At 36.8% G+C, this 24237-nt stretch overlaps 1 protein-coding gene across 9 annotated transcripts in view; it reads left to right on the top strand.

Moving 5' to 3' along the window:
• Positions 1-24237, top strand: part of LOC109053741 (kinesin-like protein KIF21B) — a 75104-nt gene that overhangs the window by 38468 nt on the left and 12399 nt on the right. For 3 of the 9 annotated variants that reach the window (XM_042766019.1, XM_042766023.1, XM_042766014.1), the window contains exons 9-27: positions 3347-3536; positions 5317-5380; positions 5477-5701; positions 7657-7798; positions 8514-8676; positions 8765-8953; positions 9227-9426; positions 11179-11286; positions 11379-11680; positions 12321-12471; positions 12663-12866; positions 12971-13072; positions 14390-14555; positions 14702-14762; positions 14859-14907; positions 15058-15257; positions 15383-15457; positions 16655-16768; positions 21893-21931. In XM_042766019.1, coding sequence (XP_042621953.1) covers positions 3347-3536; positions 5317-5380; positions 5477-5701; positions 7657-7798; positions 8514-8676; positions 8765-8953; positions 9227-9426; positions 11179-11286; positions 11379-11680; positions 12321-12471; positions 12663-12866; positions 12971-13072; positions 14390-14555; positions 14702-14762; positions 14859-14907; positions 15058-15257; positions 15383-15457; positions 16655-16768; positions 21893-21931 — 2744 coding nt within the window. The remainder of the gene's footprint in view (positions 1-3346; positions 3537-5316; positions 5381-5476; positions 5702-7656; positions 7799-8513; positions 8677-8764; positions 8954-9226; positions 9427-11178; positions 11287-11378; positions 11681-12320; positions 12472-12662; positions 12867-12970; positions 13073-14389; positions 14556-14701; positions 14763-14858; positions 14908-15057; positions 15258-15382; positions 15458-16654; positions 16769-21892; positions 21932-24237) is intronic. The other 6 variants (XM_042766017.1, XM_042766015.1, XM_042766016.1 and 3 more) reach the window with 6 other exon arrangements.

The following is a 24237-nucleotide window of genomic DNA, read 5'->3' as shown; positions in this document are numbered from 1 at the left end:
ACTGTATTCCAAATGTTCTGAAGCCATACAATACAACAGACCAAAAAAAGTCATTATTATCTCCACCAACACAATCTCTTGACTAAAGTATCTTTACAAATATTTTTAAGAATTTGTACTTTAGTTGAAGATGTTTTATCTATAAATTTAATGGATCTTACTAGATGTCTGATTTGAAGGTTCGGATGAATTAGTACAATCTTTTTCGTATGCTTGTGGACAACCTATTCACACACCTCTTGAGGATTGGGATCACCTTTGTGGTGACTTTTTACCTATAAATCATACAAATTCATATGATCCTACACAAAGATGTATGATTTGTATGTAAAACGTCATCATGAATTGGTTGCGAATTGGAATCATCTCTTTTGCACATTTACTCACACCTCTTGGGTTTAGTGTTCAACCTTCATGTTGACATATTAATCCTACACATATATTATTCCTACCTATAAATCATACTAATTCATATGATCTCTTTTGCACATTTTGTACGACCTGCTCACACACTTTTTGAGGGTTAGTTTTAGGGGTAGACGTTCATGGTGATGTTTTATCTACAGTTCATACAGATTCATAGAACCATACTCGAAAACATCCAGTTTGTAAGTCTCTTCACATCCCGATATCAGTCACTAAGTTAAGTGGCCTAAATGTATTTATATCATCTGTGGAAGGCGTAGGACCATAATATGTTCATTCTATCATGTTCCTTGGTCCGAGGGCTATAATAGGCTGTCCTACCTGCCTGTCAACATATGTATATCTGCATACCTCCACGCACCACATTCGTGCAAACATATGTTATCAGCACGTTCCATTACGCAATTGCAGCGAGGATAAAAGGAGTTTTTATTGTAATTTTATGTGCTATTGGGTCCATCCAATCCTGAGATATAGAGAGGATGGAGAATTCCCCCTCAGGAGCAGCGGGATTATCCCGGGTGATTCAAAGTTTACTTCAGGATGTCAGTGGCTCAGTTTTATGCATTTGCTAGCGATACTAGAGCCACATTAAAAAGAACACCAAAAATTTCTGTTGACTCCGTGTGCAAGGATCTATATACAGTGCTTTATGCTGCGAAGTGGATGAACTTAACAATCGCCATTCTGGATTTTGGCGTTCGCTTGTACGTTGGCTCTGAACTGTCAAAACACCTCCCAAAATGCTTGCTACAGATGCGAAAAAACTGAAAAAAAAATCAAACCCGATCTGAATTTTTTTATGACGGATGAATATTTCGGAGGCAGTGTGTAAACGTGATTCACATAACATGAGGTCGTATTTATTTTTTAACTTGCGAAAATGTTGGTTGAAATTTTCAGACTCAGTGTACAGTGACCTTTAGACCTGCCTGAAATGCACTGTTTCCATTTTTATCTTTGTTGTATTGTAGGCTATTTTGTGCTATTGCTTGTAATTTGATTTGCTCTTATTTTACAACTGATTATTTACTAGTCTTTAAAAATGTAGCCCATTAAATTTATATTGGTTAAGCTAATAGTTTTAGCAGGTATCAAAACTGGAATCAAGGATTGTGATTTATTATTTATTTATTTTTTTGTGGTGGGTGAAGTATTTCTGGCTGGTAATTTTCCTTAAATCACCGGCCATTGGCAGGTCTGGCAAAAAGATTTTAGGCCCTGTTTTCAAAGCTAGCTTGCTATTGCTAGCCTCTCCGAATTCGCCTACCTTACCTTTAATGATTTTTGGGTTTATATTAGATTAGATTAGATTTAATGTTTTAGGATTGGACCTTCATGGTGACATTTTACCTATAAATCATACAAATTCATTGGATTTTTTCTGTAAAACCTGTCTGATGACAGACTTTTCATTTTTGGGCAAATCTGAAAGACAGAAGTAACAGCTCACTTGAGTTATGAGGATAGCAGATATATGACAGAATGTTCTACACAGTGGGAACCATCTTACAGTGACAGAACTGACTTGTCAAGATACCTTATTACTTGATTATTTTACAACAGAGAAAACAATTTGAGCTTACATTGAAGCATCAAACTGCTAAACACTTCCTCTATTACTAAATCAAATAGAGGACTTAAAGTAGATAATGAGTCTGGTGATCTTTCATTCCTACACTTGCTCTTTCTCCTCTTTCCTTCAGTGCCACCCAGCTGGCACTCTAGCTGTTCATGTAATAAGTCTAGAGGATGAGAAAGCCTGTGCGGTGGGCTTGTGGGGCATGATAACATGGTTCAGCTCATGGGATCTCGCTGGAGCTAATGAAGCGTAGCTGCAGCTTAGCGCCTCAGCCTGACCTGGATGATAAATGGCCGCCGGAAGAAGTTAGCGATTAGCCGTGATGGCTTTGAGAGAGTTGAGCTGTCCTGACAGAGAGACCGAGCATGAAAGGATTGGGAGATTGTTGCTTGGGTTGGATGGGGTCCGCGCCTAGCTATCCGTTTCTCACACCCTGTGTCCGAAATCGCCCCCACACACTTAAATAGGGCACTATTTGAGTAGACAGCCATTTTTAGTGGTGTCCGAAACCTTAGTGGACATTATCGAGTGCATTCATTTAGTCCCACAATGAACAGCAATAACAAGGCTAGAAAATACCCATAATGCACTGTGAGAGTCGCGCGCCGAATGAATTGCAGCGTCTCTCCAGAAGATGGCGCCTACAGCTGAATCATCCAATAATTTTTCAACTTCCATGACAGAGTTCAAGATAAATCCTTTCATCTCACTGGAGCTGCCAGTTTGCCAACTTCAAATGATTATTAAACAACAAGCATGAACTTGCAAAAGCAACAATTCTTCCGGTGCACTCAGTGTATGAATTCACTCACTCGTTTTCATTCACTCTTTCAAGTGAACTGTATTAGTGGCCTAATGTAGGGAATAGTGAATGAAGGTTTTGTGGGCAATTTCAGATTCAGCCACAGTCTTTGGCTGTGTTTACACTTGGCATTAACATGCGACCTGTATCCCGATGTTGTCCACATACACATTGAAAAGACAAGTGTAAACAAGTGTAAATGCCACCCCCTCTCTCGCGAACTGTCAGAAAAAAAGACTGAGAACACCCATGTGGAGCGCTAGTGAGACTCCTACACTTATCTTTGATTTGTAAAATGTCCCGCGACTGAAAAAGAAAACCCACCACTTCAGGTTGACTTTGCACCGAGCCATTCTCTGCAGACTTGTTTAAATATTTCGCGGGAAAGACAGATCCGATTGGTTATCCAGATAGAAAAGTCAGTTGATGTTGCCAAGTGTAAATGCGCCGTGTTCTGATTGACTGATCTGCTTGATCGGATCATGGTGATCGCATGCTAATGCCAAGTGTAAACGCAGCCTTTGGGTTTCTTTCAGGGGAAGCGAGTGGCCTGTGAAGATGGATCCGATGGTTTTAGCGATCTGTTTCAGGAGAACTCGATGCTCCAAAAAGAGAATGACACTCTCCGTATGCGGGTCAAAGCCATGCAGGAAACCATCGACCACCTCAACACTCGAGTCACCCAGCTGCTCACCAATGGAGTCAGCCTGCTGCTCACCAAGACTGGTGAGAGACCCCTAGTGGTTGGATGGGATTACCATTGAATTATGTGTAGATAGTTGGAATGAGTGATATTTACTATACATTCAGCATAATTTTGTTGTTGTTATAAATGTAACATGAATATTTAAACACTTGAATGTATTTTTTTTTTATTTGAACAATAAGTTTTCCAAAGGCTGTGCCAGTAGGGCAGTTTTGCATCTGCTCCTAAAATTCTTGGTATCTCAGCGGTGTCTCTGGCTTATGCTGCATAGAAATTATGCATTTCTATGCAACACTTAACAGCAAAACAATTCTGTGCAATTTAAATAAGCAGTAGACAAGTACCGCAAATGCCTACATTAATAGCTTATTTAGTGAGATGTTAGATAGTTATTCAACACTGTGCTAGCTATATTAAACTGAATTGTATGTCTTTTTTATTTTCAGATGAATCTTGCATTATTAAGACATTAAAATAGAGAATTATATTAAATATTAAACAGAAATATTATGAAATAACTGATTAACTACATTTTACTGCTGAAGTCATTGCAATTTTGAGTCTTTTCAGCATGAGGTTGCAGAAGTCAGGAGGTTGAAACTATGACATCTACTGTGTATATATATATATATATATATATAATATAATATAATATAATATAATATATATATATATTAGGGCTGTCAGTCAATTAAAATATTTAATTGTGATTAATCGTGTGATTGTCATGAGTTAACTCCTGATTAATTGCAATTTATTCGCACATTTTGATCTGCCCTAAATGTGCCTTAAATGAACACTTTTCAAGTTTTTAATACTCTAATCAACATTGGCATGGAGAAATATGGATGCTTTATGCAAATGTAGGTTTATTATTAGTGAAACCATACTCAACATAGAGCATCAAGAATTCAGATACAGGTTTTTACAAAAACAAAAAGTTTGGGTGGATGTTCGCATTGGTCTGAACAAAAACAGCAGACAGGCTAATTGAAAGTGCAGATTCATTCTCTGCCAGCAGATGGCACTGTCGGAACGGCAGAAATATAGCGGTTTCTCCAACTGCAAACAAAACAGTGCAGTAACTGACTTTGAAACATGCAGCGCTCATATTTATTAAATGAGATCATTGCCGTTTAATCATCACATTAAGACTTATCGCAATCCTTGTCTTTCCCTCCCCAAATTTAAGACCTCTTGAAATCATAATTAAGACTTTCTTGTACCAGTAAGACTTTTTATGGCCTTACTTATGATACAACAAAATTTAAGGTGTCTTAGACTTTTTAAGGCTGCATTAATTGTGCGTTAATAAAATTAGTGCCATTAAAATGAATTTGCGTTAATGCCTTAACGTGTTAATTTTGACACCTTTTTTTTATTTTTATTTATTTTTTACTCTAAACAAACTAGCTTAAATAGTTAGAAGTATCAAAATCTCAAACCAGCCCATTGTTTTAGTTAACCTGTTTTAGTTTAGTAAGTGTGTAACCAGTGTGTCTTAACTAGTTTAGTTTGACACTGAAGGTCTTTATCCATTATTTTATTATTTCTTGGGATTGTAATGTTTCTACTTCTCTTGGAAAAAAGTTTTCATCTATTAATACCCTTGAAAAGGTTTTTCCAAAAATTATCTTTAGTTTCAATTTAAAATTATAATTACTTAAATATAGTTTTCATCATGAAAATAGTCAAGGAAGCTGGCATGGTGTTAAAGAATGAACGAACAAACAAACAAACAGACATCAGTACTTCTTGTCATTTCATCATTGCTGAATAAATCTGTCACTCTTTGAACAGGTGAAACGAACGAGGAGATTGGCAATCTAATCCAGAACTACATTCGAGAGATCGAAGAGCTGAGGTAACATGATGTACTACTCATGACACACTGGGATGTGAATTTCTCATCAAAGCAATAGAAAAGAGTGACTCATCTGTCTGCCGTTCTGTCTCTCAGGTCTAAGCTGCTGGAGAGTGAGGCCATGAACGAGTCTCTGAGGCGCAGTTTGTCTCGCCTCTCTGCCCGCTCTCCATACCCAGCCTCCCACCCGTCTACACCAGCACTCCCTCTCGGCTCCTCCCCCTCTGTTTCCATGGATGCAGAGATGACAGATGTGATTCGTCAAGCCAAATTAGATGTGGAGAGGCTGAAGAAGAAAGAGAGAAATCAGAGAAGGAAGAGGTGAGACCTGAGGAGCATGTCTGTTTGTTTATTTATTTAATTCTCTTATTTATTATTTTTATGGATTATTTATTCTTGTATGCATTTATGTATTTATTCATTTTAATTTAATTCTTTTATTGAGTCTTTATTTTTATTTTATTGACTTTTCTTTCATGCATTTTTGTATTATTATTTTATTGTTATTTATATTATGTTATTGTACTATTTTATATTATTTTATTATTTTGTTTAAATTTTTTATGCATTATTTATTTTGTATGATTTATTTGTAGTTTTATTATTTTATTTTTTTATTCATTTTATTCTTGTATTCTCCTTTTTTCCCCATTTATTTATTCTGCTAAAATTTTCTTGAAAAATTATAAAAAAATATAATTTCAATTTCATGTTGAGGGAAATTCACATGGTCCATGGGAGATAGGTCTGAGAAAGCTTGATTGATTTTCACTTATGAAAATGTATTTTTGAATGGAGGTCAAATCTAAAATGACTATATCCACAGCATGTATGAATTAATCAATGCTATTAAATACGTAGTTAAATAAGTGATTAAATCTGAGATCCTGGTCCAGGACGTCTCAGGTGGTCTCCTCTGATGTTAACAGAGGTCTCGCAACTTGTTTCACTGATTGTGTATTTGGAAGACTTTAATATGCTTGTCCTCTCCTGTTTTATGTTACTGAACCGATAAGAGGCTGTAAAATGTGCCAGAATTAGATTTATCTCTGTCTGTGCCAAGATGTCCTGACCGACTCAAACTAAGGACAGCAAGCTGGCACAGATACAAGTATCTCTCAGTAAATCGTCCGTTATAATGAATATGACTACAGGAGCGTCCCGCTCTTCACATTGGCTCTAATGTGGCCGTAATGGGAGAGAGGCCATGGGTAATTTGTGAACCCAACATTACACTGGAAGTCTCAGCTGACCTGCAAAGGCTAAAAAGCAGAAGACCCAGGATAAATCTCTCCAGTGCACGAGTCCCGGTGGTGCGATTACATGACTATTAAATGAAGTTTGCATCAGATATTGGTGGAATTGTGGCCCGGTCCCTTATATTTTTGTGTGCAAACTGCTTTGTGAGATTGTTTGCTGAATGAATGAGATTTAAAGGGATACTTCACCCCAAAATGAAAATGTTGTCATTAATCACTTACCCCCATGTCTTTCCAAACCCGCAAAAGCTCCGTTCATCTTCAGAACACAATTTAAGATATTTTGGATGAAAACCTGGAGGCCTGTGACTGTTCCATAGACTGCCAAGTAAATAACAGTGTCAAGGTCTATAAAAGGTATGAAAGTCATAGTCAGAATACTCCATCTGCCATCAGACGTGCAATCTGGGTTATATGAAGCGACGGGAACACTTTTTGTAAGCGAAGAAAACAAAAATATTCAATAATTCCTCTGTCAATGGTCTCCTCTGTGTCTCTTCATATCACCGTATGCTGCGTATGCTCTTCTGTGTCATCCGCGCCACAAGGATGCACTGTTTCTACGTGTATTTAGCTTTGATTTGAAATAAAACAGCGCATCTTTGTGGCACGGATGACACAGAAGAGCATACACAGCATACGGTGATATAAAGAGACACAGAGGAGACTGTTGACAAAGGAATTATTGAATAAAGTCATTATTTTTCTTTGCTTCCCTTACAAAAAAGTGCTCCCGTCGCTTCATATAAGCCAGATTGCTCGTCTGATGGCAGATGGAGTATTCTGACGACGACTTTCATATCTTTTATGGACCTTGACACTGTTATTTACTTGGCAGTCTATGGGACAGTCACAGGCCTCCCGGTTTTCATCCAAAATATCTTAAATTGTGTTCTGGAGACGAACATAGATTTTACAGGTTTGGAACGACATGGGGGTAAGTGATTAATGACAACATTTTCATTTTGGGGTGGAGGTTCCCTTTAATAATAGTTTTCTTATTGTCTCACTTTTTAGTCCCGAGAAAGAAAAAGGTCTGAAGAAGAGAGCCAAGCTTTATCCCCAGGAAAATGGAGAAAAGAGCGAGAACGGACTGAGCAGGGAAAACGAAGAGAGACGAGAAAATGGAGATGGAGACTCTGATAATGAACCTGAAGGGGTGAGAGAAAAGAGTTTTATAACAACTGGTCTGCTGGTTACAAAGATTCGAGATGGATTTAAAAAAAAAAAGTTGCGTGGCAATGTTTTATGAGAATGAATTTGTAATGTTTTGAGAAAGAAGAGTCATAACTTTGCAAGAGTAGAATAAATTGGATTATAAAGAAGACATTATGTGGATAAAGTTGTATATTACATAAATTACACATTGCAGACACTGACTAATAAAAATAAAATTCCAAAATGACCAGAAAGTATCAAGTCTTAATTTTTAAGTCTTAAAATTGCAAGAATAATGTTTTTAATATGAGAGAAAACAGTGCAATTTCAATAAAGTTTTGTTTGCTATTTTTTATGAATATAAAAACAAAACAAAAAAAATATATTTTGAGGAAAACTTAAGTTTAAAGAATAAAGTCTTATTGCAGGAAAAATGTCATAATGTAGTATTTAATGAGAATAAAGCTGTGCTGCATAAATAAAGTTATTACAAGAATAAATTTCTAATATTAAGTCTTTAATATTAAAGAAAAAAGGTTATATGGTAGTGTTTTATAAGAATAATGTAAAATTACAGAAATAAAGTTGTAATATAACACATAAAAACACAGATGGATGACGTGGCATAATTATATAAAAACTTTTTTTTTTTTTTTTTAATTGTACTGTATGTATGAAAGAAGGTCTTAAACTTTGATCTCCTTCACCCTGTGCAGGATGGCATGTATCCTCTTCAGGAGGACGATCACGAGGAGATCGGCTGTGATGAGGAGGAGGTGGAGGTAGAGGAAGAGGAGACCAGGGAGGAGGAGGAGGAGGAGGAGGAGTTCGACAGCGACGAGAGCCTGGTGGATTCTGACTCTGACTCGGATGAGAAAGGTGCATTCTGAGATGCTTTTATTACAAACGTCCACTCAGCCCCTTTCATTCACTCTGACCTTTTAACCTCTGGCTCCTCATCTCTCAGTCAGCTTACAGGCCGATCTTGCGGACCTGACGTGTGAGATCGAGATCAAGCAGAGACTCATCGATGAGCTGGAGATCAGCCAGCGGCGGCTCCTGATGCTGAAGAGCCAGTATGAGGAGAAACTGATTCTGCTCCAGAATAAGATCAGAGACACACAGCTGGAGAGAGACCGCGTGCTGCACAACCTCAGTGAGCGCCTGCCAGCTTCATTGTTTGTGATGTATTTCTGGTATTTTACCAAGGCAAAAGGCCAGAAAGTCTATAAATAGGTGTTTTAATGGGTTAGTTCACCTCCAAATGAAAATTGGGTCATCATTTACAGGAGTGTTATGAAGCTGAATGAATTTCTTATGGGTTTGGAAAGACATGAGGGTGAGGGTTTTTTTTGGTGTGAGCTAACCCTTTAAGACATTTAAATAATCCCAGTAAACGATTCTTCCATCATTTTCTTTGTGGTTTTAGTGTCCATGGAGAACTACACTGAGGAGAAAGCCAGTAAGATCAAATCCGAGTATGAGAAGCGTCTGAAGGAGATGAACCGAGACCTGCTGAAGCTGCAGGCCGCTCAGAAGGAGCACGCGCGTCTGCTGAAGAACCAGAGCCGCTACGAGAGAGAGCTCAAGAAACTGCAGTCTGAGGTGGCCGAGATGAAGAAAGCAAAGGTGAGAGCTGGAACTTGAGTTCTAGAAATACTGCGCCCCCTTGAGGCCACTAAGAGAAATCAGCTGTAGAGATAATTGACTGTAATTGAGAATGAAGATAATTACAGCACAAACCTTTTATTTTAAGAGGGTAATTAAAGCACCAATTTGCCCATGAGTGTGGAATTTATTTCTTCATTTTTTGATGAAAGTAGCTGATTCCTCAGGCATAGACTGTGCCCCAGTTTGCATAAGTACTGTATGTATGCTGGTAGTGTGCAACATGCTTGCTTTTGAGTGTGTTGTGAGATTTAACAGTACTAGAAAGTGGTAACACATAAAAATACACACTAGGGCTGCACGATTATGACAATAGTCGATTATTCCCTTGAAATTGTAATTGCGATTATTAATTACGATTATCACAATTTACATTGAATGATGTTTACACCATTGTTTGATGCATCTGCATGCCGTATTTTTATATGAAAATAAACAAGCTGAAAACACTCTAACTGAAAAACTTTTAGTGCTTTTCTATAGTGTTAAGCCTCAAATGTCAAATATATATCGGATTGGTTTCTTTAAATTATAAAAAAGAAAAAATATGAATGGTATTATGTTGTACTAAAACTAAAATTAAGATAATGGGGAAAACCCTTAAGATAACATGCAGAAAGAAAAAAATTCATCTTAAGCACGCTGAATAACATAAGAGGACTTTGAACGATTAATTGGCGCTTTGATGGATTACGTAATTGTGACGTCCATAATTGTAATCGCGATTAGAAATTTGATTAATTGTGCAGCCCTAATACACACACACACACACACACACACACACACACACATACATACACACACACACACACGCACACACACACACACACACATACACATATACATACACACACACACACACACATACATACACACACATATACATACACACACACACACACACACATATACATACATACATACATAAATACAAAAATACATACATGAAAACAACCCATAAAACACACACACACACACACAGACTAATGTTCAAATGTTTGGGGCAGGGCTATTATAGTTAGGTAAAACTAAAACTGTAAGAGTAAAATAATAATAAAAATAAATAAAAATCAATCAGTTATATCAATAAAATTTTTAAAAAAACAACCTGTATATGTATATATATATATATATATATATATATATATATATATATATATATATATATATATACAAAAAAAAACTTTTTTTTTTTTTAGTTTTTTTTTTAGTTTTTGCTTGTTTTTGTTGTTTATTTTTCTTTTCAAGAAATGAACATTCATGCAGCAAGGATGCTTTAAACTGATCAAAAGTGACAATAAAGACATTTATAATGTTACAAATATTTTTTTCATTTCAAATAAATTGTGTTTTTCTTTAAAATTTCTGTTTATTAAAAAATAAAAAAAATGAAAAATAAAAAACCTCATGGTCTTCACAAAAGCATTAAGCATATTAAGCAGCACAACTGTTTTCAACATTGATAATAAAAAGAACACCTCTATTTTCACTTCTTTATTAATCCTGGCAAAAAGTAAGAAACATGTTCACAAAAATGAATAAAGAATCCAAAATAATGAAATGCACTAATTTGGGACACATTAATTCTAAGAATTAATTTTTTTATGACGACATGTCATGTGAACTGGAACATTGGAATTTTTTTTTTTTTTTTTTTTACTGACACTGCATCTAGTTGTTTCTCACAGTGCTTGTTGGTCATCACATCTCTAGGTGGCGCTAATGAAGCAGATGAAGGAGGAGCAGCAGAGGAGGAGGATGATCGAGGCCAAGAGGAACAGAGAAATCGCACAACTGAAGAAAGAGCAGCGACGACAAGAGGTTTGTCTGATGAACAATCAAAAATGAGTGCTACCAGTTGTATGTCATGGAGTATAAAGTATTATTTACTCCCCCTCTCTGTGCTCTGTTAGTATCAGATCCGATCTCTGGAGTCGCAGAAGCACCAGCAGGAGATCGTGCTGCGGAGGAAGACACAGGAAGTGACGGCGCTGAGGCGGCTGGCCAAGCCCATGTCGGAGCGTGTGGCCGGACGCGTGGCCCGCAGACTCACCGGTTTGGACTCCTTATCAGAGCTATCCACCGCTACCACAACAACCTCCACCGAAAACCAATCCACTCGCTCGGTGTCCAGCATCATACGCCAGTGGAATACCAAACTGAATGGATACCTGGGAGAGAACGAGAGCCACGGGACCCGAGCAAACCTGGCCAGGTCAGATTTTTAGATACAGCAGTGACTCGATGAATACTTTTGAAGGAAGTCTCTTATGCTCACCAGGGCTTCATTTATTTGAAAAAAAAAATTATATTGGGAAATATGATTACAGTTTAAAATAACTGTTTTAAAATGTAATTTATTCCTGTGATGCAAAACTGAATTACTCCAGTCTTCAGTGTCACATGATCCTTCAGAATTCATTCTAATATGCTGATTTTGCTTAAGAAAAGGTTCTTATTATTATTATCATCAGTGAATGTTTTTTTTTTTTGGATACTTTTTCTTTGATCTTGAATTCTTTGAATATAAAGTTCTAAAGAACATTTATTTAAAAAACAGAAATCTTTTGTAACAAATGTCTTAACTGTCACATTTTATACATAATTATTTATGAATAAAAACATAATTTTATGATAATAAAATAATTATAACTTATTATATAATTTAAAACAAATCTTTTTAGATTATCACAATATTTTCTGTGTTTTTTTAAGTCAGAAATGTCACATTATTGAAGTTAAATGCACAATTCTTTTATCCCCCCCCCCAATTCCATTTTATTTTATTTTAAAGGTTAATATACACTCTGTGTGTGTGTGTATATATATCTATATATCTATATCTATATTTATAGCAGAAAAAAGTTCCAGCGAAAGAGTACGAGCACGAGTTTTTCAAAGGCAGCCCGTCAGAAGTGGCAGTCTCTGGAGAGGAGGATCATGGATATTGTGATGCAGAGAATGACCATCACTAATGTGGAAGCTGATATGGATCGCCTCATTAAGGTGATTTTTGCATTTCTTTTTCTTGCATTCTACATGTTACAGTGCATTACTGGTCTTCCTGAAGCCCTGTGCATTTTTTGCTGCGTAGGTTGGTTTTGTAAATGAACGTTTTGTGTTTAACAATGGAACAGTTCAGCAATAAAGAAGGGTCATAAACTCGATCAAATAATGCGTCTCAATGACACTTCCAGAAACGTGAGGAGCTGTCCGTGCAGCAGGAGGCACTGTTGCGCAAGAGAGAAAAGCTACTGAACGAGGGCTTCGGAGAGGATGAGGAGGAGAGGCTCCTTCAGGAGATGAATGAGGAGATTGATGTGCTCAATGCCAACATCGACTACATCAGCGACAGTCTGTCAGACTGCCAGGCCACCATCGTACAGATCGAGGAGACCAAGGTACAGTGACCGCTCGCTCACCGTATATGTAGTCGAATGCATGCCATTTGTAAATCACAAGTCACCGGTATTCACATAAGTGTTTTTGTCATTGTTTACTTTAGGATGAGCTGGTCTCAGTGGACACCTCAGTGGTCATCAGCTCCTGCTCGCTGGCCGAAGCTCGCGCTCTCCTGGACTACTTCCTCAAAGCCTCTATTGACAAGGCAAGTCCAGGCAGACAAATCCAACAAAATTGTTTGTTGTTGTGATTTAGGGTCAATCAGAGTAAAACATGATTAAATAAATGCACAGATTAAAATAATTCACTAGTGAAAAAAAAAAAAACACCCATTCACTGCCATTGTTTGGAGGAGCCAGGACATTTTTTTATTTAACCCCAATTGGATTCGTCTGAAAGAAGAAAGTCATATTTACAGTAGCTAGGATGGTTTGAGGGTGAGTAAATCATAAATTTTGGGTGAACTATCAGTTTAAAAGTGATAGTAGGCGCGTTTTCATTACCCTTCAAATTGCGCAAATTGAAATTGCGAATTGAAAATACACCTAATGGAAACTCGTCAATTTTGAAAAATCGCCCATATATCGCAAAAAAGTTTTTACGATCGCACGAGGTGGTTTTTCAGGCAATGAGAAAAGGGAATAATTCGCAAAACTGCAATGGAAGCATTTTTTTTTTTCGTATTAACAGGTCACATGGCATACTTAAAAAGTCATATGATCATTCCTCAATGTACTATAACCTCCAAGAAACACTTCATATGTGGCTGCTCTGAAGTATAAGGGGCTTTCCTTGCCATTAATGCTTAGACTATTTACACTGTGCACATCTGGAGCGCGTTACGGCTCCGCAACGGCCACCGCAGCTGATCGCCGCCACTCTAGTTAACGATTGTGTTACAAGTCGCGCCACGCCACGTCCCAGAAGCTGCTCTCCGCACTGTCAAGATACACGCATACGCCTCCTTCGATTAAATATAATGGCTAGTGTAGCCAAAATCTGTTGCCATGACTTATCATGAGAGGAAAAAATTATCATTACGCAATACTTTTTTATCGACATTTATAAAAAAAATCGTCAAAGTTTTGCACAAATTTGTAATGGAAACACGCCTAGAGAAGGTATTTATAATGTTACAAAAGATTTATATTTCAAATATATGCTGATCTCTCTATTCATCAAAGTATCTTGAAAAGTTGTATCACGGTTTCCACAAAAAGCAGCACAACTGTTTTCAACGTAGATAATAATAATAACAACAAACGTTTCATATTAGAATGATTTCTGAAGGATCATGTTACACTGAGGACTCAAGTAAAGGCTGCTGGAAATGCATTTTTTCAGTCACGGGGATGAATTTTGTTTTGAAATATATTTTAAAAGGCTCTTTATATTGTAATAATATTTCTCAATATTATTGTTTTTTCTGTATTTGTAATCAAATAAGTCCAGCCTTGGTGAGCAAAAAGAGACTTCATTCAATAAAAATAAAAAAATAAATCAGGTGTGTATGTGTATATAGGGGTTGCAAGTTGCTCAAAAAGAGGCTCAAATTCGCCTGCTGGAGGGTCAGCTGCGGCAGACGGATGTGATTGGCTCTTCCCAAAATCACATGATCCTTGATGCTCTAAGGGAAAAGGCAGAGTGTATCCCTGAGCTACAAGCTCTAATCCACAATGCCCAGCAAGGTGAAAAATCACTTTATACTATATGTATGTTTCAGTGTTCAGAGTTTTTTATTTCTTGTATAATTGCACTGAAACCAGTTTCAAATACATTCTGTGTTTTTGCAATTATGGTATTAATTCATCATTTCATGTCATATATTCCTCAGAGAATGGCTATGCAAGCACAGATGAGGATGCGTCTGAGTTCAGCCAGGCATCAGAGGGCGGGTATGAATATATTCTTACAGTACATTCACACATGATGATCATGAAATACTCTATCAAATCTAAATGTGAAGTTCACCGCTCAACTCCCTGCTTCAGTTTTCACCAAATGAAGTTGTCTGCGAGTCAAGATGACTTCAAGATAAAGGTAAACTCAAACTTTGTGACTTAGATTTGATCAAGTAATATTTTAAGGCATTACTACTGTATGTTCTTTGGAAAGCAGCACTTAATTTCTCTTATAACCAGCAGGTGGCAGTGTAGTATTAATAATTATTCACTGCGTTTCCTCTCAAAGGTTGAGCCTCGGCTCTCTGCACAAATGAAGGCGGTGTCAGCTGAGTATTTGGGCCCGATTCTGGACCTCACCTCCAAGAACATCACTAAGTCCCTGGCGTCTCTATCAGAGATCCATGAGAACGGCCTGGTCCTCAAAGAGCCCTACTCCAGAGAGAAGGTGTCTCGAACCATCAGCCTGCCTGTCAGAGGACACACTTTGTGAGTGGAACTCATACTGGAATAGATTATATTCTGTTCTCAAGGTGTAATCAAATTTTTGGATTCTGTTCTCGCAGTTATTCAGTTATTTTGAACGTAACACAGTTTCTATGCTGATGTTTCAGCCCAAGGCAGTCCAGAGGATCTGACACTTCTCCTTTAACACTGAGGCAGTCATACGACCGAGGCCAGCCATATAGGTAACTTCATCACCAGAAATCTGACATATAATGCTTTTAGATTGCAAGGTTAGTTGCTAGGAGAAATTTCAGGGCAACAGTTATGAGACAAAAACCAAACTAAGCAAAAAATAAAACCAGAATTTATTACCATTTCATTTTGCTTTCTAAAGACTGGACAGAAATCGCAAAACTAATACTAAACACACAAACTAATTTTATTTTACTGTCGTGGTCAGAATTTTTGGCACTCTTGGTAAATATGATCTAGAACGGCTGTGAAATTAAATCTGCAATTATTAACCCTATTGATCTTTTGTTTTAAAAATGTTCAAAAATATATGTTTTTATATAATACATAATTTGGCCAGCCATATAGTATAATTTGTTGTATTTCCTGTTGCTTTACAACATTGTAAAACAATGTATTGTAAAAACAAAACATAAACAAATCAATAGGTAATACACTAATAATTAAAAAATTAAGTAATAAAAATACAAGTGCTGGATAATGATTACTCGCATCCAAAGTAGAAGTTTTTGTTTACATAATATATGTGTGTGTACTGGGTATGCTTATTATGTATATATAAATACACACATACAGTATATATTTTGAAAATATTTAAATGTATATATTTATATAGTCACATTATTTATATTATATATAAATACATTTAATATATAAACATGATATATTTTTCTTAAATATATACATGCGTGTGTGTATTTATATATACATACAAATATACACAGTACACACACACACATTATGTAACAAAAACTGATATTTTGGATGTGTTGCCCAGCACTAAAAAATATACAAAAAAAGGTTTTCCTTCACATTTATATATAGTATGTGTCTATTTAGTTAATATAAATATCTAATTTTACATTTTTTATGGTTATAGTGTTTACTTTTTCTATTATTGTTATTTTTGTTTAACTTTTTATATTTTGCTATGGCTCTGCTGTAAAGCACTTGGGTCAACATGTTGATTTTAATTTTACTATACGAATAAATTTGACCTTGACATATACTACAGAAATAGTATGTTTCGGTATTATGCTATTCTAAAAAAAAACAACAAATGAAAATACTTAAAGGTGACGTGTGTACCAACTTAACTATTATTAAGTTTCAGCATACTGTTATACTCTTTCCTTTAATCAGACATGCTGTTTTGTGCGCGTGTTGTTTTTCTTTTTTAATGTCAGAAGTCCAGACGTGGGCTACACCCCTCCTTCTTCCCCTCCTCTCCGAACACGCAATGACCGCAACGTCTTTTCCCGCCTGACAAGCAACCAGAGTCAGGGCTCAGCGCTCGACAAGTGAGTTGCACACAAATACAGTTTTAGCTAGTTTTTCCTCCTTTAGCTATAAGTGAATGAGTTTGCTTTCTGCCAGGTTACTTCGAGTGCTTCATTACAGTATTTTAATCCACTAGTTCGGTACCTCAGCCTTAACCCTGCATGTGCCGCAGGCGGTATCGATCTCTAATTGCTTAGTATAACTCAAAGCCGACAGCAGAAGCTACTATCAGTTCTTCAGCTCCTGTGAATTCCCATTATAACACCACAAGTGCGCACATTAGGGTAGGATAACCAATTATTCCACCCTCTGAAGATGGGTTTTGTTTGCACATTTCTTCCATAATTGAATCAGCGATGTCTGATATTGCCATAGAGATCTAAATTGGTCATTTGATGCGCCTGTCAGGGATTTATCTCATTATTTCTTCAACCCCTTGAATATTGCATTCTTTGTGTGTGTGTATGTGTGTGGGGTAGGACACGAATGGCAGCAGACTGGGGATTTATCTTAATGTAATTTCTACCAGGCCGCATCATACTGAAGTTTGTTTACAGCGTTTGGCTTGGTGTCCTGTTCGTAGTCATACAACCACCTTTAGCACAGTAATTTTGTGTTCCGTGTTAAATCACCATAATTAACGCTGTTTGCTAATGCGAGCATGACTATTACTGTAGCTCATACTTAGAATTAGGGATTCGAACAAACCCCTGATGGTATAAAACTTAAGTGTAACCCTTCCTGCACTATTTGTGCCTCAGATCTTGCAAGCTTATTGAAGAGAATCACGCCATTACTTATACTTTTTAAGTGTTTAGACTTGAAATGGGCGAAAAATCCTAAAGTTATCTTAACCTGTTAACTGCTGTTCCACTTTTTGAGCATGGACCTGAAAATGACATTTCCAACTTAAATTTGTTAAAACTCTTGAATGCCTTGGAGCATGGACTTAAGTTTTGTCTCCTTTTTTTAAAGAAAAAGATCCTTTGCAGATTATTGTAGAAGTGAAAAAAGTTATGGAAGTTTAAAGGGATACTCCATCCCAAAATGAAAATGTTGTCATTAATCACTTACCTCCATGTCGTTCCAAACTGTAAAAGCTTCGTTCGTCTTCGGAACACAATTTAAGATATTTTGGATGAAAACCAGGAGGCCTGTGACTGTCCCATAGACTGCCAAATAAATAACAGTGTCAAGGTCCAGAAAAGATATGAAAGTCTTCATCAGAATACTCCATCTGCCATCAGATGTGCAAACTGGGTTATATGAAGCAACGGGAACACTTTTTGTAAGCAAAGAAAACAAAAATAATGACTTTATTCAGTAATTCCTTTGTCAACGGTCTCCTCTGTTTCTCATTATCACTGTATGCTGTGTATGCTCTTCTGTGTCATCCACGCCACAAGGATGCACTGTTTTATTTCAAATCAAAGTCTACATATATGTAGAAACATGACAAAATTTTCATTTTGGGGTGGAGTATCCCTTTAAGTTTATGAAAAAATAAAATGTAAAAGTTTAAATTTCATTTTAAACTCTAAAACTGCCAGAAAAATCTAAATGAGTTAAATCTCAATGAGTTGTGTTCCAAATTTGAAGTTGATATCTCACCAAACCCCATTAGCCCCCATTTCCATATATGGTTTGAGTAATCTGAAACATGTTTTTCCATACTTTCTTAATATTTGTGAAGTAAATAAGACACCATATTCAGAGGTATTATGGGCAGTATACTGTAGCAGTATTTGATTTGAATCCGACCTCATTGAATTATGGTTGCTCTGTAAAGTATATTAAAAATAAGTCACAAATATCAGTCACAAGCCAAACATGAAATCTTTAAGCTTTCAAATTATATATAGTTTCTCAAGATTACTTCAGGTTTACACTAAGCTATTACTGTTATAGTCTTGTAATAACAAATTACCCCACTGATGTCGTAAACATTACTTTAACTGCAACATATGAAGATGTTTTATTTGTATTTTTCCTCACAGCGTTTAAATGAGTTTAAGTATAAGTACTACTATTAGTATTAATAATATTTTCAGTCATTTTAAGTCATTCTGCATCCCCCTGCTTGAGAACCACGGTTTCATTCAGGTGTGTCTAAACTTTTAACTAGTAGTGTATGCATTAAAGAGACAGAAAGAGAAATCTCTCTTTAATAATGATACTTGGGATTGTCAAAATATGAGATTGAAAGACAAACCAAAATTGACTAAAACATGAAGTGTTGAGGTATTAATTATTATTACTGACAAAACTATAGTTAAGTAAATACCATGGCGAGTAAAAATGCATAGGGCTCATACTGACCCCATTTATGAAGTAATACAAAAAAGGTCATTTTTTAAACATAAGACCAACAAATATGTACATGCTGAGACTCGTATACCTATATAAGATTTATGAAGAATAAATGGAATATCAATATCAATATTTTTTTATTTAATTTTGTTTATAAAGCACCTTTCAGGCTACAAAGTAACTCCAAGATGCTGTTAGTTACAAATAACATATATGTTTGGACAGGGGCGTTGCACAAGATCCCGGGCCCTGCATAGGCAGTCTTGATGGGCCCCCATGAAAATATCCAGGTAAAATAAAATATATTCCAGACTTTTCAAGGGCCCTCTCTTCCTTTGGGGCCCTGGTAATCAGTACTGGTTTTACCCCCAGTGCAGCGCCCCTGTGTTTGGAAAATACTTTGTAAAAAATGACACTATTGTGTCAATTTGACCCCTTTCTAAGATTAAACTGCATGCACATGCAGTATTTATGGACCAGAATAACACATAGCATAGCAACCACATCACAACACCCTAGTAACATGCAAGGGCATGCAATTTATCTGTATTTTTAAAGATGTAACATTTCTGTCTATAATAGTCGTTGTATGGGAATTAACTTAATATCATGCAGTGCTAATAAAACTCCTTCTTTACCAGTTCTTTTTGTTTAGAACTCATGTATGTTGACGCACTTTTACATTATTAATCTCACCTGTTAATGTGCATGTCAGTCAAAGTCAGTGCGCTCGTCTCAGTCTATAAGCTGTAGTGTGATCTTAATTATTTTAGCCCATGAGATGCTTCTCCACTTGATTACTGACTGCTCCCTAATGGGAGGGACTGACTTGATTAGATTGGAATCCTGACAGCCTTTAAGTCGTTGCTTCAGTTAGAACAGAATAACAAAACCAGACAGCAGACGCTAGACATTCATACAAGCCAGTATTAATAGACCTTCATCAACATTCAAATCAGCGTTGGTGTCAATGAACCAAAGTGTCCTGTCAATTGGTCATGCACTCATTAATCTGTTTCTCAAATAAGCATGTGTGGATGTGGTAAGTTTTGTTACTTCTAGTCTGACTGAGTCTGTATCTTAAAGTTGCGATAATGCTTGACACTTCATTTACATTTCAGCCAATCAGATGCGATCTAAGGGACTGGTTCATATTGGTTTTCTTTTAACTCTTAGAATCTGACTTTATTGACCAGAGTCACACATAGATATGCAATTTGAAGGTGTTTAGCAGGGTTGATCCTCATCGCTGGGGCCTGGGACAGTGATATTGTCACATGAATTTGTTCCTGTTCAGAATGAGAAAGCTCTTAAAATCATGTAGCCCATAATTCTGCAGTTGTACCTAGTCTTGCTCTGATAAAGCCAAGTCTGTTCAACGCCCGGACACCCCGTGAGATTCGGTAATATGAAGTTTGATATGAAATTAGTGTTTACTTACAAAACTGTTACATCTGTAAATTTTTCTTGAGGGCACATATACTAGAAGTTTGGGCTCTGTAAGATTTAAAAAAAATAATTATAATAATAAAGTCTCTTATGCTAACCAAAGCAGCATTTATTTGAATAAAAGTACAGTAAAATGGTAATATTGTGAAATACAGTATTACTGCAATTTTACAATACTGTTTTCTATTTTAATATATCTTTATGAATTTTCAGCATCATTACTCTAGTCTTCAGTGTCACATGATCCTTCAGAAATCAGTGTTATATGAGACGCTGCTTATTATTGTGCTGCTTAAAATATTTGTGGAACCTGTTTTTTTTATCAGTTTAATGTGTCTGCTGTATAGTCATAAAAGTATGCTGTATTAAGGTATTAATTTATTCAGTTCTTTAAAAACAAGTAAAATCTTACTGAACCTAAACCTTTGAATGGTCTATATATAGTGTAGTTTATTTTTAGTATCTTTACGTGTTGCATGGGCTTTTAAATGGTCATGACTGGAGTTAAAAAATTGGATGTAAATCTGCACAGACATGTTTAGTGAGTTTGACACTTTAGTCATGTCTTAAATCACATAATATTTAAGTTTTATGTCTATGCTGTTGTGTTTTTTAACATTATTCCAATGCAATGTCTTATAAATGCATTACTTTAAAAGCTATTTTTGTTTTTGACAAACATATATTTCCATAATAATTGATTGCAGCTCATAGATATTGATGGTAGAGCTTAATACTATATCCTACCCTGGTTTTAGGTTTTCTCCACTTCAAAATACTAATTTTAGTTTTAACAGCAAAATATTTTCAAAACTATTTCAGTTTATATATCATTCATATTTCATTCTCTGCACATCAACAATCATCCTAGTTCAAATTAATGCACTTAGTATAACGTGTGAGTGATGATTGGCACGTGCAGCTTTGAATCTCATGTACTTGTATATTGTGTCTGAAAATAGTGAGAGCCATTTAGCCTAGAGCACTATAGTGATTCAATAGGAGATGCTGCACAAATGAAAAATTGTGTCGATAATACATCTCACTAAAACACTGGCCTTTTTTATTGGTCATGAGAGTCACAAATAAAACCACTCAAATAACCGAGTGAATTACAGCAACAAAAGCTCTGGGAATACATCACTGTGAGGCTTGTCAATATGGATCAGAGCTAAGGTTTGAAGTGGGCTCTTCATGTTATCATTGTGTCTTATACCAGTAACCCCACCCAATGAACTCTGCATAATCTTCCTGCTAACTCCTCCCTTTTGGGCCAGCCCCACCCCTGCTCCCGCCTGCTTCCTGGAAGGCTCCTCCCCCTCCCTCTCTGTCTTCTTCTGACTCTTCCCACCTTCCCCTAACCCAACTGCCGTTCTGCCCTATAGGTCGGATGACAGCGACTCCTCTCTCTCGGAGGTGTTCAGGTAGAGATCTCTGTCTGTCATTCTGTTTCCTGTTGCCTGGTTGCCCCGCCCGGCCGCACCCCACCCGGTGAGGTCGAGGCGTGAGCATGCATGTACCCTTTCCATTTGCATCCTGTGCCGTGAACTCTGAGAATGGAATGAACCTTATGGACGGACTTGTTCGAATAGCTTCAACAATCTTGCAGGTTCAGAGGAAGGAAAAACGGTTTCAAAATACAACTTTTGATCTGAATGTACTTGCTTAAATGTCAGCTTGTGACACAATGATTTAATTGAACACTTCCTGCCAAGCTGTTGGGAAGGCCCTATTAAAAACCTTATTTGACTCTTGCAACAGCTGTGGACTAGGATCAAAAGGTGGCGTTCCACTAGCCAACTCAAAACGATTTTGGTCTGGAGTGTCACAGCTACCGGCATTTTTGCCAAAATCTCAATGCCTTTTGCCAACTGCCTTTAATATTTTTCTTTGATACCCTGACACAAATTGTAACCAGATCTGACAGAGAAGATCTTCAGTAGTCACTCCCAAAGCCAAGTAGTCACTCCCAAAGCCATGAGCGTGACTCACCAACCAAACAATATTTTCAGGCAGAAGTTGTTTTGAGTCGGCCGGGCCATTAACTCCGGTTTAACACCCAACTGCTGAGAGACATCATCTTTTGATTCTTCAGCAACTATGCAAATGAAGCTTATAAATGAAAATCAGCTGGAAAATTGGCTTGTAAGATGCCGACCCAATTTGTTAACCTGTTTGGCAAGTTTTATGTCCTTTGAACCACCATTGATCCAATTCATTTTTTTGCAAGTTTCCTCTGGTCTCTGTTGTAAAGAATCCCAGAAAATCCAATATAGTGACACTGTGATTTCTCTGTACCCCATTATCCGGACAGCACGATTGCATTTTTCTCATTTCTTTCGAGTTGTTCTCATTATACCATTAGAAGCTAATGGCTCTATGATGGAACATGAAGTGCTTGGAACAACTCGGCCCCAAATTTCCTTTGAGAGACAAATCTGTTTAAGGGAGGAATCACAGACAGCTGGCTTAACTTGTTCACCAAGTGAGCCAGCAGTGATAAACTATCCCCGAATGAAACAAAACAGCATGATGATAAACTTCACAATATGATGTCTTAGTATTTCGGCTAAATTGTCTTATCTGAAGCCAGGGCAACCGCGCAGTTTTTTTTTTTTTTTAGATCAACACCCTCTTTGATCTGTGTAAAGCTGAGGGAGTCAGTAGGGAAGGCTTCTTTTCTCTGAACCATAGAGGTCTGCTTTAAATCCCTCCATGGGAATGTTCAGATAAGGTTCATTCAAAACAACTCCCCATTTCGTTTATCCATGAAAAGCACAGAAACTCCATATCCTGACCTCCTCATGCTCGTCTTCTCTGCTGAGGAGACTTGGAGAAGAGGCAACAGGACCCCCCCATCTCCACTCCCCTTTCATGTTTTTCTCAGAGCATCTGATTTCTTTGCTTTCAACCCAGTGGAAGGGTCCAGAACCGTGAGCTCACTCCTCATTGGTTATGTTTTGCATGTTGGTTTGGTTTTTAGAACATCGTTACAATTTTTTCTTTCAAATTTGCTGTTGTCATTTGTTGTAATGTTTTGGTTTTTGCACTTGTGTGAAATGGAGTGTTTCCTTTTTTATGCGTTTTTAGTACTGCAGGGCTTGCATGTCGAGTTTCTGGCTGTGTTTATAGACTTATTTTTCGTTTATGGCAGTAATGTTCATAGCACAGCATGGCACTACACCTGTATTGAGTTTGTTTGATTGACACTAAGTGAGGAATAAAATTGCAGTAATTTTCATTAATAACTCTTGACACTTTTCTAATTCTTTACTTGTCGGCTCAAATGAGCAAAAAATTCAGCTGCATGGTGTTGAGAAATTATGTGGTGCTCATTTTTGAAGCTTGCTAAAGCAAACATCACTATTACCAACTCCCAACTGTGAACTGTTTCTCCTGGTGGGCAATAAAGAAAACAAAAAATCATTAAAGGAAGTAGGAGCGTTTAGAGAAGTCTTATTTTGACTTTACCAAATAGCCAGCACACTTTAGCAACCACAAAGCATTGTCCTGAAAGCCACCTAGAACACGGTAAACATGGCGAGGAGTTTTTAATTTGCACGCACCACTTCAGCAAACACAGCTTCAGTTAAATGCTTTATCATAGTAAGTTAGTATTCATTGATTGAAGTTCGCACACACACAAACTACTTAGTAGATACTTATGTTTAAACTACTCATACAGTTTTGATCACAATCAGTTCCTGTTCACCGGACCTCCCTAGAGTTC

Source organism: Cyprinus carpio, chromosome A11, assembly GCF_018340385.1.
Source record: "Cyprinus carpio isolate SPL01 chromosome A11, ASM1834038v1, whole genome shotgun sequence".
Classification (NCBI taxonomy): Eukaryota; Metazoa; Chordata; class Actinopteri; order Cypriniformes; family Cyprinidae; genus Cyprinus; species Cyprinus carpio.
This window is presented reverse-complemented; position numbering and strand designations above follow the sequence as displayed.